Source organism: Chamaea fasciata, unplaced genomic scaffold, assembly GCF_029207755.1.
Source record: "Chamaea fasciata isolate MVZ Bird 193981 ecotype frontalis unplaced genomic scaffold, bChaFas1.0.hap1 SCAF_1, whole genome shotgun sequence".
NCBI lineage: Eukaryota > Metazoa > Chordata > Aves > Passeriformes > Sylviidae > Chamaea > Chamaea fasciata.
Genome location: NW_027094086.1, coordinates 124936403 through 124950316, shown reverse-complemented (window position 1 = coordinate 124950316; position 13914 = coordinate 124936403). Strand labels below are relative to the sequence as shown.

The window sequence follows — 13914 nt, the reverse complement described above, 5'->3', positions numbered from 1 at the left end:
TTACAAGCAGTAACTGCAATACAGCTGGTAAAAAGCCAGCCTAACAGCTATACACTATTGTCATTACACCTTGGAACATTTTTGGTGCCAGCAGAAGATACATACAAGGTATGATTGTGATTGAGTGTGATTGAAACCTTTAATATCTTACATATCTATGTAACAATTACAAACAGATCATTCCAAAAACGGAAAAGGCGATAATGGCTCTTTATGAAAACAAATCCAAATGTATGTGTTGATGCAAAAAGGGTTTTTTTTTTCCTTTTAATTATATAATAAATTGCATTTTCATTTGTGTTTACCTCCTCCCCATCTCAGACACCTTGCTAAATCATTGCCAGTCCCAAGAGGCAGGATAGCAACAGGAGGATGCTTAATCAAGTTCGCTTTCTCTGTGAATAAAGAAGGAAAAGAACACAAATAAGGAACAAAAATTATCTAATTGCATGGTATTATATAACTATGTTAGGTTTTGTTTCAGTGATTGCATTTGAAATTATGCTGCCTCCTCCACAATGAGCACTTCACCAAGCCAATCCATTTTGCAGTCCCTTCTCCACTTGATATTCAACCCTTAATCCTAATTTACTCATTTATTATTGTAAGGATTTTGTAATCCTAATGGACTACTTTGTTATCATAAGGACCTTGTAAATCATAGATATGACAAACATTCATAAACAATGATACTCAAGATCTTTCCAAGACTGAATATGGCGCTCTCACTCGAGTTCTCAGCTCTGCCATTCCCAGTTTTGAATAGAGAAGAGTAATAGTTAAGGTCATGAATAATGAAGTGAACCTTCTATGTTTTCACCTGGGTGACCTGGGTGACAAATTTGTGTTAAGCTGTGTACTCACCCAGAGTTGTGTCTACACTGGAGCACCACTACCAAGGAGTCACTGGAACTAACACAAGACCTGAGATGGGTTTCCCCATCAGGAATTAAATCTGCTATCCAAAGGAAGCAGACTGACCTGTCTGATCAAGTCTTTAAGTTGCAATTTTGTATTTATTAAACAATGTTTTGAAATGAATGAATTCATAGCATCTCTTCAGTCTTTACTGGTATTTCTGTAGCATTGTAAGCCCACGGATGTTTTCAAAATCCGATGAGAAAACCCTTGTCAAGAAATGCAGCCTTTCTGAAAGGTGGAACATATACTTCAAATATATAATTTCTCAAATTTCCCAGTTAATGTGAATGAATAGCATGTCCAGTTTAAAAGTTATACTTAATTAATCAAACACTTGTTTTGTTTATAGAACGATGCACAATTATCAGCAATAATCAGCAGTTTATCTACACAATGGATGTAGCAGAGAAATCTATATTTATCAATATTTTAGAAAGATTTAACATTCACATAACAAGTTTAGTGGAAATCTTTCAGAGAATGTAATATTTAATAGAGTAATTTTTAACAAGTTTTGAAGTTTCAAACTGATAAGAATTATTTTTTCATTTTGTTCTTTTTTTATTTATTTTATTTTTTTTCTTGCTGTGCTCTCAGCTAAAGCTCTTTGTTTATCAAGACATCAGGGAAGACCAAATCAGAAACGAATTAGAAACCTGTTTAGAAAAAGGTGTACCCTTACACTTTATATGCTAAAGTGCTTTTGCTCCCTAAAAGGCAGCATTGAAAATATATTTTCTGCACCTATGAACAAAGGTGGTTCCTGCATCCCTGAAGTAATTTTGAAGTTCCATACCACAAAAAATGCTGCAGAAAACAGTATGTTACTGACAGAGAAAATAACTGCCTGACATTTTAGACCTCATGAAAAAGGTGATGACACAATTAACACCTACAAATCTTCGTTTCTTCCAATATTTAGGCAATGCACTTGATGTTTCTGTACATTAATTTACGAAAGCTATTTGAGAGCAATTTGCAGTAGCTTGCACTTGCGAAAAGACTTTTTCCAACCAAGATTGGAAATATTCCCTTGCTATCATTCCTTCATGACATCAAGTCTAATTTTCAGTGAACTTTTAAAGGTTTTCTGGACTCCCACAAAGCACACACTTTTAAACACTTCATTAAAACTTAAGTTGAGTCTTTTGACCTCTCTTGATCCACTTCCTCATTTCCACTGTAACACATGCCCACTATTTGTCTCTGCAGCCTAACATCAAATAAATGATCATGTGATGTGGAAGACATTCTCCTTAATAAACTTTGAAAAAATTAAGTCTTTTAAGTCTGTAATAACTTGACTTCTGGGCCTTCCTTATGATTTTTACAGAGGAATTTGCAGAAAACTGACTGAAAAAACTCCAAAACTGAATTATCTCTTAATAAATTATCTTCATTATAGGATAATATAGAATAAACAAAAATTTGGTAATTAAAAAAAGCAAGTGAGCTAAATTAAATTGTCTTGAAATTAGCAAGTTAGATTTGATTCAGTTGGGGAATAGACTTTGAAATGAAATTAAAATAGACTAATTCAAATTTCTTGCTTTCAAGGAAATCCAGAAACACTGAACTTGTCTAGAGATTTTAAATAACTTTTGCAATTTGAGTACACTTAAAAATAACCATGTCCCAAACGATCACATTTCAAAAATTTAAATGAACAAGCTGTTGCTTGAAATAGCTGTATCCATGCATTGGTATATAAGGAAGACCATTAAAGTGAAAACCATGAGGCAAACAAAACTGTGCAAAGGCTATAGATTACCTATGCAATCCAAAATCCAGCCTACTGTTCCATCTCCACCACATGCTAGTACTCTGAACTCAGCAACATCTCGGAAAAAATTTAACCTAAAAAGAGTAAGTGAAGATACCTAATTATGATCAGTATAATTGTGCATTATGTAAAAATGTTATGGTTTAAGACATTTTATTTAATAGTAAATAGCAAATGATAATTTAAAATAAAAATCACTTTTGCTTACGGAGTCATTTTTTAGACAAATACAATCCAACATTATTATTAATCATTATTATCTGAAAAATTTCAAACCAAGTTAGTAATTCAAGGGTTATTATGGTACACTAAAACTAGAAAAAGTTTGGACCTGATGCTTAGTCCAATCTTTATCTGATTTCAAATGTCATTTGAAACTATTGTCAGAAAAAATTCTCTGTTCACTTAGTTGTAAATGGATAGGTAGTCTCTTAAGACCGAAAAGTCTTAAGTTGTCTAAATGTATTAGCCATAATATTTACTTGTGAAGTTCATTCTATAAAGATGTATGAGAACTTCATATTTCTTGTAGAACACTGGTACATATTAAGTTAAACATTCTGTAGTTGGTAAAAACAACTTTGCATCTTGGTTTAATACAAAATGAGAAAGCATCAGATTGAAGGCCCTCATTCCACTGTTCTAAAAACTAAATTTTAAAAGTAGAATATCTTCAGGAATATTTGCCTGGCTATTTCTGCTTCCATATCCATCAAGTGAGTATCACCACCCCCTCATCCACTTCATTCTATAACAATGTTGCATAATGCTGGAAAGTGAGGATATATTAAAACAAGGCTAAGGTGCAATATTTTAATTTAAAGGCATCAGTTCAGGATAGCTTTCGACACATGTTGAAATCACTTCTCACACATGAACTATCACTAGAAAAAAAGGTTCCACTAATTTTGTTCTATTACTATGTATGTATGTGCATGTTCATTCATATATATTGCATTCCTTAGTGTTACAGATATCTTACTGGATATTCTATATTCTAGTGACCAGATCTGATATCCAGTTTTCAATCTCCTAATAAATGCACAACTAATATATTTTACACAAGTTCTTGAATACAAATGAATATAGACAATAGCTTGCAGGTGTTTAATTCCAACTGTTTCCCATACGAGATAATAATGCTGCAAGGAGAATGTAGTTTCTGTCCTTAGAAAGTTTTAAAATTCTTTTGGACCTCTTGACAAAATCAAGAACACACAGAGTAAAAAAGCAAGAATGGGAAAAGGAAATGAAAAACACAATGACCAAAAAAGTTATGCAATATGTAGAAGACGACAGGACAACTTCTTGTTCTATTAGTTTTTGACCAGAATTATAATTTCAGCCAAGTTGCATAGAATTAAACCCATCACATATTCCACCCTCTGTAATTTCCTTTCCTCAGAAGAGCTCTTAAGCAATCTCAAGTGCAAATACAATGCCTGAAGGATGCTTACTTGCCCTGTATTAAATGCTGGCTTGCCCTTCTCACCCTTTTTATGTTCTACTTCACATTTCCGCAGAAGTGCTGCAGGATCTCCTGTGACCCAAAAGGTCGTGTGCCAAATCTGACTAGGTACACGTGGGGAACACATCTAATAAGAGTCTGTGCTGGAAGATCCTCTGCTGGCAGTCACCTCACAGCACTGTGAGGGCCCTGGCCCACAGGTGTGCATATCCATCCATCCATCCATCCCTTCTCAAGGTCTGGCATAGAGACAAACACCTCCTACCTACCATGACACCAGCATTCCCACTTCAAGCCAATGTGTTGGGTTGGCAGAGAGCTACCAGGTGTAATTACATTGCCTCCTATACTGACAGTACTTCAGCTTAATTTAAAGTCAAATTATAGCCCAGAGGTGACAGCAGGGTACTGACTTCTAAGTATTTAAGCATTTCTACCTCATGCAGCAGATACGGAAAATAAAGTCTGGAAAGAACCAACCAACCAAAACAACACCAAAAGCACAGGGTTCATTTTCACATTACTTCAGACTGGCAGAATATAGACCTAAGGCTCTGTCTCCTTTTATAAACAGGCTTCTTCACCTATGGATACCAAAGACTCTTTTTGTTTTAACTGTATCGCTAATCTTCATCAAAAAGTGTAACTTTAAAAAAAGTGGGGGACTGAAAAATCTGGCAAAACCATATTGTCAAAAACATTTTCAATTAGCTGCATTTGTATTTCCCTTGGAGCTTTTTATAGTCACAGACAGTGAATTTTCCAAGCAAAGTATGGCATTAAATTCACATAACCTTTTCTTTTTAGAAATTGAAATATAAAAATTATACATATATTATATAAAAATCTAACAAGCAAAATACATAAAAATAATGCATGTTACAGTGTCTATTTGCATATATAAATGAAGTGTATATAAATCTACTATAGCAGATATAAATATTTATAAAATCAAATTAATTTATAAAATTAAATATAGTTATATAATTAAATATGTAAATAAATCTTATTCATTGAATTAGAATGTGCAGCCTACATTAGGAGTTGGGAAGGGAACACAGTTTTCTGTTTTATAAGGTTTCATTCAGACTCAGGAAGTGTTACAATTGTAAAAAAAGAATTTGACACATTTCTTTATAGACCTTTAGAGAGAAAATCAGTATTGCTTACCAAGAAAACTGTACTCAATTAGTGTTTTAATAGCACCTTTTACTTTTTATCAACCATTTTTCACATGGTTTAAAAAGAATTACAAAAAAAAAAAAACCGCTGGAGAAGAACTTAGTAAAAGTGATTTTAAGTGAACCAAAAAAAAATAAAATGGAAGTCATTGTAAAGATTTTGTGCAATGTCAGCCTCAGTTAAAAGATCAGAACAGAAAATTATATCCTATTTTCTTGGAAAAAATTGAAACACTGAAAGTGATCGACACTAGCCTAATTTTATTTTATTTTGCCAGAAACAAGGATTCAAAGGCAGTTACTGAGTTTCTGCTGATAAATCAGTAATTTCCACCTAAAAGAGGGCAACTGTTTTAGCTACCTATATTACTCTAATTCAGTTCTTCATAATCACCTCATAAAATTCATAGGAATGCAGGGGCTCTATTTATGAATAAAATACCAATGCTAGAGGATGTAAATTTAATTTTGAATCATGCAGTTAATTGATTTATGCACAGGTAGCAAACACATACACATTCTTATAGAATTGTTCAGAGAAATACTTAAAGTATTTATTTTAATATTTTTAATTAATTTAATTTATTAGAGTTAAACTTAAGTTTTGTTCACAGTAATGAAAGCATGAATTGCAGTATTTTCCATTTAATTACCTGCACATGACTGTTGCTCCTATACCCAAAAGCATGCACTATGCAGAATTGCAGGTACTCTGCCACACAAGGTGGCGTAACAGCAATGCTTGAAATCATTTAGCATTCTTCACTCAGAGTGGAAGCAAAACTCAAGACTGTCTACAGCCCAAAAGAATAATCCACTAGTGGATCTCAGGACAGGTTATAGGTGCCAACACCACAGATGTCACAAAGGCAAAAATATTGTTAGACAACTGCTTAAAATACATCTCTAAATTCAAGATTTAAGTCTCATATGTGAAGACTTCTTGAATTCTAAGTACTACTGATTTGTGGTGTACAAAAATAATTTTTATCATTAGAGTACAAGCAACATACCTTTGCTGGCTTTGCCATTCTTTGGCAAAAAATGTAACTCTTCCAAGAAAATATGGACCAGATTCAGTATTTTGTTCGGAAGAAAATAATTACGCAGTTATTTTTCTCTAAAAATATTTCTGGTGTATACACCTCCCTAGAATACTCTGGGTATTTCAAATGTCCAATAGCAAAGAAATGCTCTAGCAATCAATTCAAATAATTAGGGAAAATAGTGGAGTTTTCAAAACCGTCCTATTGCTTTGTGAAGGCAAAAAAGCCCAGGTGCTGTAGATTCCCACCAAAATTACAGTGTAAGTTGTGGGGATTCATCTTGGCTGTCTTGGGCATCTTTTAAGTGGGCAGAATTTAAGATCTAGAAAGGTCTGTTGAGGCAAACCTGCAGCTAGAATTTTAAAAGTAGATGCTCTCCAAATTAAATCCTTATGGAAGCTACAAAGAAATACAACTTTTGTGGATATAATTTCTATAATAGAGTATAAAAATACCATAAATTAGACATTTTAAATAATAGAACTTTAGGGAACAGAGGCCTTTTCAGAGGGACAAAGACTTTGTGAAACGCTGACCTCTCTACAGAGTCCTGCGGCTCTGTGGCTTGACTGCTATTCATCCTGCTATTATTTACCTCTCTGTGAGTTGAACAATAACTGAATTTCAGATTCTTCAAGATCATTAAATGCACAATAACAGTTGCTGTCAGAAGTAGAAGACTCCCATAGAGATATAACAACCAAACAGGGAAACTCTTTTCATGGCAAAAAACACAGGTGCTAGGCACAAATTACACAATGCATCAGCCCAGCAATTTTCCCGTCACTGTGTTAACTGTGGCACTCTGTAACTGTGGAGTACCTTTTATGCCTGTGTTCAGCTGCAGAGCATACAAGGTTTTTCCAGCTCACTCGTATCCCTCTACTGCCAATTAAAGAATGTCTAAAGCATTAATTATCATACCCATATTTAAAGTGTGCTGTTGCCCTTTGACTTAGAGCTTCCTGATTTCAGGCCTCGCAGCAGGTCTCCATTGCTGGAAAGGAAGCAGTGCAAGAGTCGCTGCCATGAGGTTTATTTGCATTGTGTACATATTTTTACACAGACTATGTACACCACGTGTCTTGACAAAAACTGCTTCAAAAACCCTAGCTTAGGCAGGCAAAGAAGCTGCAAGAAATGTCATTGCTGCTGTTCCTGCACTTCTCCACGTACCATCCCATTAATTATGAAAGTAGGCAACAAATCCACTTCAGTAAGTGTACATTGGGGTTGTGATACTAAAATTCATTGTCAGCTTGCTCAAAATATTTTTCTGTTGTTCTGCTATATGCCTGCTAACTTTCATAGTTAGAGAAAAATACAGAATAAATGGTACGAAGAAAGGTGGGGTTTTTTTGTGGTTTTGAGGGGTTGCGTTTTGGTTTGCGGTTTTTTTGTTGCTGTTTAGGAGTCCCTTATTCCAAGACATTTCTCTGCAAGAACATGTTTATCCCACTAAAGAGGCAGAACAACAGACACAGCAATTGAGCTGCTGGCCATTTAAAAAAACCCCAAACCAGCAGTTTCAGCCCCTCTAAGATTTACAGTTTTCTTAGTCTTCTAGTTCTCTTTTGTTCTCTCTGCCATTTGAAAAGGGGATTTCTTAGATTTTTGACAATAATGAACTGGAAATATCAATACACATCAGCCACCGATGTTTGGAACTCAAGTTACAAAACCTGTGAATGCTATCTGCTTGCTTGATGACAGCAGCCCATGAGAAAAACACCATCAAAAATCAAAACCATTAACTTATGGGTCAAAGCAGACAGGTTGGCTCTAACAAAAAAAAATGCAAATTCTTAGCTAATATTATAAACCTTCTCTAGGCTGAGTAAATATGGCTGAAAATAGTAATTGAAAGAAAAAAAAAGGAAACAATTTTCAAAATAGGCTCAACTAAAGTGTACTACAGTAATCATAAATACTTTAAAATAAATATATATTATGTTTATCCCTTTATACTAAATAATTTACTGAGATGAAGAAATACACTTCTGCTTTACTCTGTGCTGTGCAGTACCCAAATCTGTTCCATTTTGATCTAAATTTCATATTTAATACGAGAACATTAAATAAACCTAAAATTTGGATTGACAACCAAGTATAACTGGCATTATAGAGATGGATGAAGAAGTGGACAGATGAATGAACGGACAGGTTTTATTAGGCAACTCATAAAACAAGTACTGGGAAGTGAAATAACAGAGTTAATTCAACTTCTCACTTAAGGGCCAAATTACATGCAGCCTAAAAAGTATTGCCCGGGACAAGATGCGATGGCAAGAGACAAACTGGAAATTTAGGATTATTCATTTCTGTGAAATGAATAATAAAATACACCAAAACAAGCAGTGCCCGTTTGAAAATTAATTAGAATTTTCTTCAAAGTGCCTCTGAACTAAAACTATTTTGACTTCTAATAAAAAGCAAAACTGAAAGCATGTTCTAAAAAACACTGTCCTTGTTCAAAAGACGAATGTTTAAATTGCTTCAGTGCAGGGTTTCAGCTTGAACTTAACACTGCCCTCCTGTGCCTCTGCCTTAAAATGCATTTTCCTTCACATAGCAAAATTCATGAAAACTAAGTCACTTATGGACAGAAACGCAGACAGATTTTTTTTTTTTTTAACTTCGAAGAAGTAAGACGACTGTGAACCAAAGTATTTCAGTTTTTTTAAAAATCACCCTCTCAATTTCTAGCATGGCATTTCTATTATACAGTATGTAAAACAATAATGGTTACTAGTTCTGTCTCAGTTAATTCTTCTAGTCTACTTACTCTTTGAACTAAGAGTACTTAAATTTTCCGTATGTGTCAAGAATAGCAAAAAATCAACAAACTTCAATTGAGTAATAAAAACAGCACTAGCGTTCAGAAACAAGATGATTACAGGCATGAAAGAAATAATGCATGTCATTATCTCCCTTTTTTGGGCTGGTATCGCACCATTCAGCAGGTTAAAATTAGCCACACTGCAGTGCACGATGTCTGAACTTCTAAAAGGATTGAGCCCAATATGCTTTTCACTTTCATCAATGTTACACACATCTAAAGGTCTAAACAAATAAGAAAAACAAAGATTAAAAAGAAAAGTATTCCAACAATCCAACAACAGTTGGAAAAAAATTGAAACACTAAGTTGAAAAATTAATGCCAGTGAACATATACCTCCTAATATTCTTCTGCAAGTCTTCATTGATGTAAAATTTCATGTATCAGTGATGTAAGTAAATAGCACTCAGTACATACAAAATAATATACAGAGCAGATATTTAGTGCTGCTCTAATTCTCTTCTACCAAAGCACCCGCTACTTAAAAAGGAGACAATATCACCTGGCAAAGGTTTGATACACTGTAATTCTCCTGTCTTCACAGCAATGCAAATTAAGAAGAACCACAGAGGAAGCACACTTAGCAAGGGACTGCAATACCAGCTGGTTCAGAGAACACTTTGGTCCACATTAAAAGTCACTGCCAGCACAATCCAGCCTGGCCAGTCATTTTCCAATCACTACATTTCTGAGATTATGTAACTGATAAGAAGCGTGCAGTCACCAATACTTTACAGACACCTATGCATGTGCATATATATATGTGTTTAAGCAAAAGAAATTAAAGTCTTGCTGGTCAGTCTTTGAGGCCGCTGACATCTGCAACACAAGTAACCCCCAAGAACTCAGGTTGCTGAAAAGGCAGTTAAAGCTGCAAATAGAATTAAGTTTATCTCACAGTTCTTATAGAATAATGCATGGTTTTCAGCAAAACGTATGAGACATAGCTTTACTTGTACAGGTAAACAAATAATACCTATATATTTGTGCAGCCACTGCAGTGTTGATACATTCCAAACAAGCTATATGTACTTCAGTCTGTTCATTTGATTATACAGTATTTTATTAAATGAGTTCCTGGTAATAATATTAACTGTAGACTTACCCTGGCATTGGTCCATTTCCAGAAAGACTATAAACTTGACGAGGATTTAAAAGGTACTGAAATTTTCTATAAATTCTGAAGAGGTAAAAGAGACAAGGAGAAAATATTTACTTACATGTTTGGAATTCTTTAAAAACCTTTCAAATAAAAGAATTAAAGAAGTTAGAACATATTATAAGTATATGAACTGCAGGGTCTCATTTATTTAAAAAAAAATCAAATATTTGAACACAGCAATTATAATTTAAACACGGAGTGTATTGTGGGGTGTCAAGTTGAGACAGAAGTACTACAAGATATTAACAATTCAAATGCTGTGTATAGACAGAAACTAAAGAGCTATAATTACACTAGAAAAGGTGACTCAAAAAAGCATTTCGGAAAGCATATTGATTTGTATTAAAGCAACTCCATGGTAAAGGAGAGATTTCTTCCTGAAATTTATTGCAAACACAGAATTACAAGTATAATTAATTGCAAGAGCTAATTGGCTTTGCCACCCACCAAAAATGTCTGCACAGGCTGAAAAACATTCTGATAAAGAAAATCTGTGGTCGGCTACATTTCCTCAGGATTACACTTGATAGGGAAGAAAATTAAAAAGGATTTGAAGCATTGTTTTACTAAATTACACACATTGTAAAATTATCTAAATAATAGGAAGTAATTTATTGATACAGCATGACAAGCATTGCCCTATCCCACATGGGACCTCATTTGCTGTCCTACCCTCAGCAATTATTTCTTCAAAAGTGTAAACTTAGAAATTTGAGTTTACTTATCCTAAAAGTATGACAGTGACTTTGTTTCTTCATTACAAATATTAGAAAGGTAATTTCCTACATTTACTGGAATGCAGTAGTGATTTTTTCTCACACAGAAACAAGAATGCACACAAAAGAGTTGGAGCTGAGAATAAATAAATATACACCTGGAATCTACGGCAATAGCCTAAATTATAAATCCATGTTTCTTGATTTTAATTTTAATGTTTCTGTCCTTAAGGTAATTACTATTTTAATGTTTTTAGGAAAGCATTTATTTTTCCACTTATTTATATCTCTTTTCTATATAACCTCTTAAATAAAATAGAAGCACAATAAGAACTGAATTCTAGGTTAAAATGTCCATGTTTTCAAACACAACACAATAAAACTGTCTAGACACAATCTATGTGCACATTCAGGGATTTTTTTTTCACGTTTTTGTCTAAATAGAAATGCATAATTTATCAGGGTAGCTGGAGAGCAAGTGTGTAAAAATACTGAATATAAACAAATTCATAATTTTCTGTAAAATTGCAAAATTGGAATATTTTCTTAACTTCTCAATTATTTAGTGATATCAGCTTCATAAAGCATTTTACTCAAGCACACTCACACAATATATTGCTGATGCCATTCCTGACAGAAAAAGTCAGTATGAAATTACTAGCTTCATTTCACAAGTATGCACACATCAGTGTTGATGGTTGTGATGATCATTAAATCAGACTTTCAACACAATACATATATTCCCATTTTACAAATGTAAAAGGAGTTTCCTAGTTAGTATGTGTGACTTGCTTCTCAGAGATGTATAGAATTTAATCTGGTCAAAAGTGACGCTAATTTGTGTAGTTGACCATAAGTAGTTTATGAACAGTATTTTTACAAAGTCCCAAAGGTCTAAGAGTTATTTTCCTAAAGTTTAGTGCTAAAAAACATACTCACCATTCCCTACACTCACAGTGCTGTTGTCAGGTAACAGTGAAATACTATAAAGGCCTTCTTAATAAAGAGGAGGCCAGGTTTTCCTACTCAGAACCCAGAAAGCTAACTGCAATAATGAAGAGATTACACTGAATAATACTTGACTCAGTGCATACCATTCGTGGTCATCAGTACCTGCTAATCACTCCATAATGACTCACTGCAAATGATACATCAAGCTTTAAGTTATTAAACACATTTATGTATTCTAGTCTGTGTAAAATTCATAAATTGATGGCTCATTTCTATTCATACATTCTCAAAAGAAAAAAAAAAAGTTAGAAACTGTTTATAAATGTTTCCTTCACACTAAGCTGTACCCAGACCTAATAGGGTGACACGGGGAAGCCAAGGATGTGGATAGTAACTCGACCTTCCAGTTTTACATCTACAGTACCAAAGAGTGACACTGATGTGGCTCTGAATGCCTTGCTTCCACATGCGAGGAAGGAATTGGATGTGGTTATCTTGTGACTGGAGATTTGTGCCAACAAGGCCATGAGGTGGTGTGGTGGGAAATGCCCCAAAAGACATTTTTGTGACGAAATGCAATTTCATGAACGAAGCCAGTTTATGAAATTACCACTTGTCAACGAACAGCTGTCCTGCTATAACTACTTTTGGGGTTATTCTGTGATCTGGAAAACTAAATAGATTCCATTTAAAACACAAATCCACAGAGAAGTTTCTTCACTGTCATTTGTCTTTTTATTTAAATCATGCCCATGATCTCATATAAACCTCAAAATACTCTGCTAGCATAACTGAGGAGGCAGAAAATTATCTCAGGAATGGCCAAAGGAGCTGCCATCATCTTTGAAAAGCTCAGCTGCTGAAAAAAATACTTTTGAGTGCACCTTGGGCTGAGTAAAATTAAGCTGTCTTCTGAGAAAGAGAGAAAATAAATGGCCAGAAACTAGTTGGCAATTCAAAACTGGGTATAAAGTTGACTACACTGTGGAAAAAGCTGGCCATAGCACTGCCTTCTGCCACAACTGAGGATGCATCTTCAGTCCTCTAGGGGCTATTAAAGATGTGGTTAATATGGGCTTAATTTAACCCTAATATCAGACAAGGAAGAAGCCAAGGACTCCTCTCTGAAATAAAAAATGCTAGTTATGTTCTCTCCCAGACACACAATATTTGAAAAAAATCATTTGAAACTGCTTTTACATTTTGTCTCAATGTTAAATGAAAGCCCAGAAAGGCAGATTAGTCAGAGGGATGGAGGGAAAAGCTACTATGAACCCAAGTTATTTGGAAACAGCAAAGGTTAAAAATACCATCAACCTGTATTGCAGACACTGAATGTGGAGTCAGCAGAAAACGTCAGCATACGGAAGCTGATCTCCAGTGCATCCAACAGCACATTTGTCAGGGAAACAATTGTGTAAACTCACCCTCTGGTCAGGCAAATAAACTGGAAAATGGGGAAGTGGAAATCAAAGTAATGAGTATGGCAAAACAACAGCATGATTTAGAAGGACTCTTATGTGAGAAACATTACCCTTAACAACAGCCTTAGAAGCACTACACTTGTATATTCCTTCTGTTGAAAGAATTATTTTGTGAACAGTGTACTATATATATACATTCTATTCACAGATTATTGAAAACTGTTGCCTCGATTAGTCAGATCATAAATGCAGACATCTCAAAATGATAGCCCTAGAATGAAATGGATGTTCTGCATTTTTTTTGGATGAAATTAATTACACCTGCCCATTTCATGCGGAACCACTGAAAATGTTATGGTGTGGTATCGCCTGAGGAATTCACTTGCCTGGGTTTGATGAACTCCTATTCAGTCTCATGCTCAG

The 13914-nt window shown here is 34.4% G+C and overlaps 1 protein-coding gene across 12 annotated transcripts in view; it reads right to left on the bottom strand.

The window, feature by feature from the left end:
• Window positions 1-13914, bottom strand: part of DGKB (diacylglycerol kinase beta) — a 408855-nt gene that overhangs the window by 194092 nt on the left and 200849 nt on the right. For all 12 annotated transcript variants that reach the window (XM_066196511.1, XM_066196492.1, XM_066196528.1 and 9 more), the window contains 3 exons: window positions 10344-10418; window positions 2693-2778; window positions 306-395 (listed from right to left, as the gene is read on the bottom strand). In XM_066196511.1, coding sequence (XP_066052608.1) covers window positions 306-395; window positions 2693-2778; window positions 10344-10418 — 251 coding nt within the window. The remainder of the gene's footprint in view (window positions 1-305; window positions 396-2692; window positions 2779-10343; window positions 10419-13914) is intronic.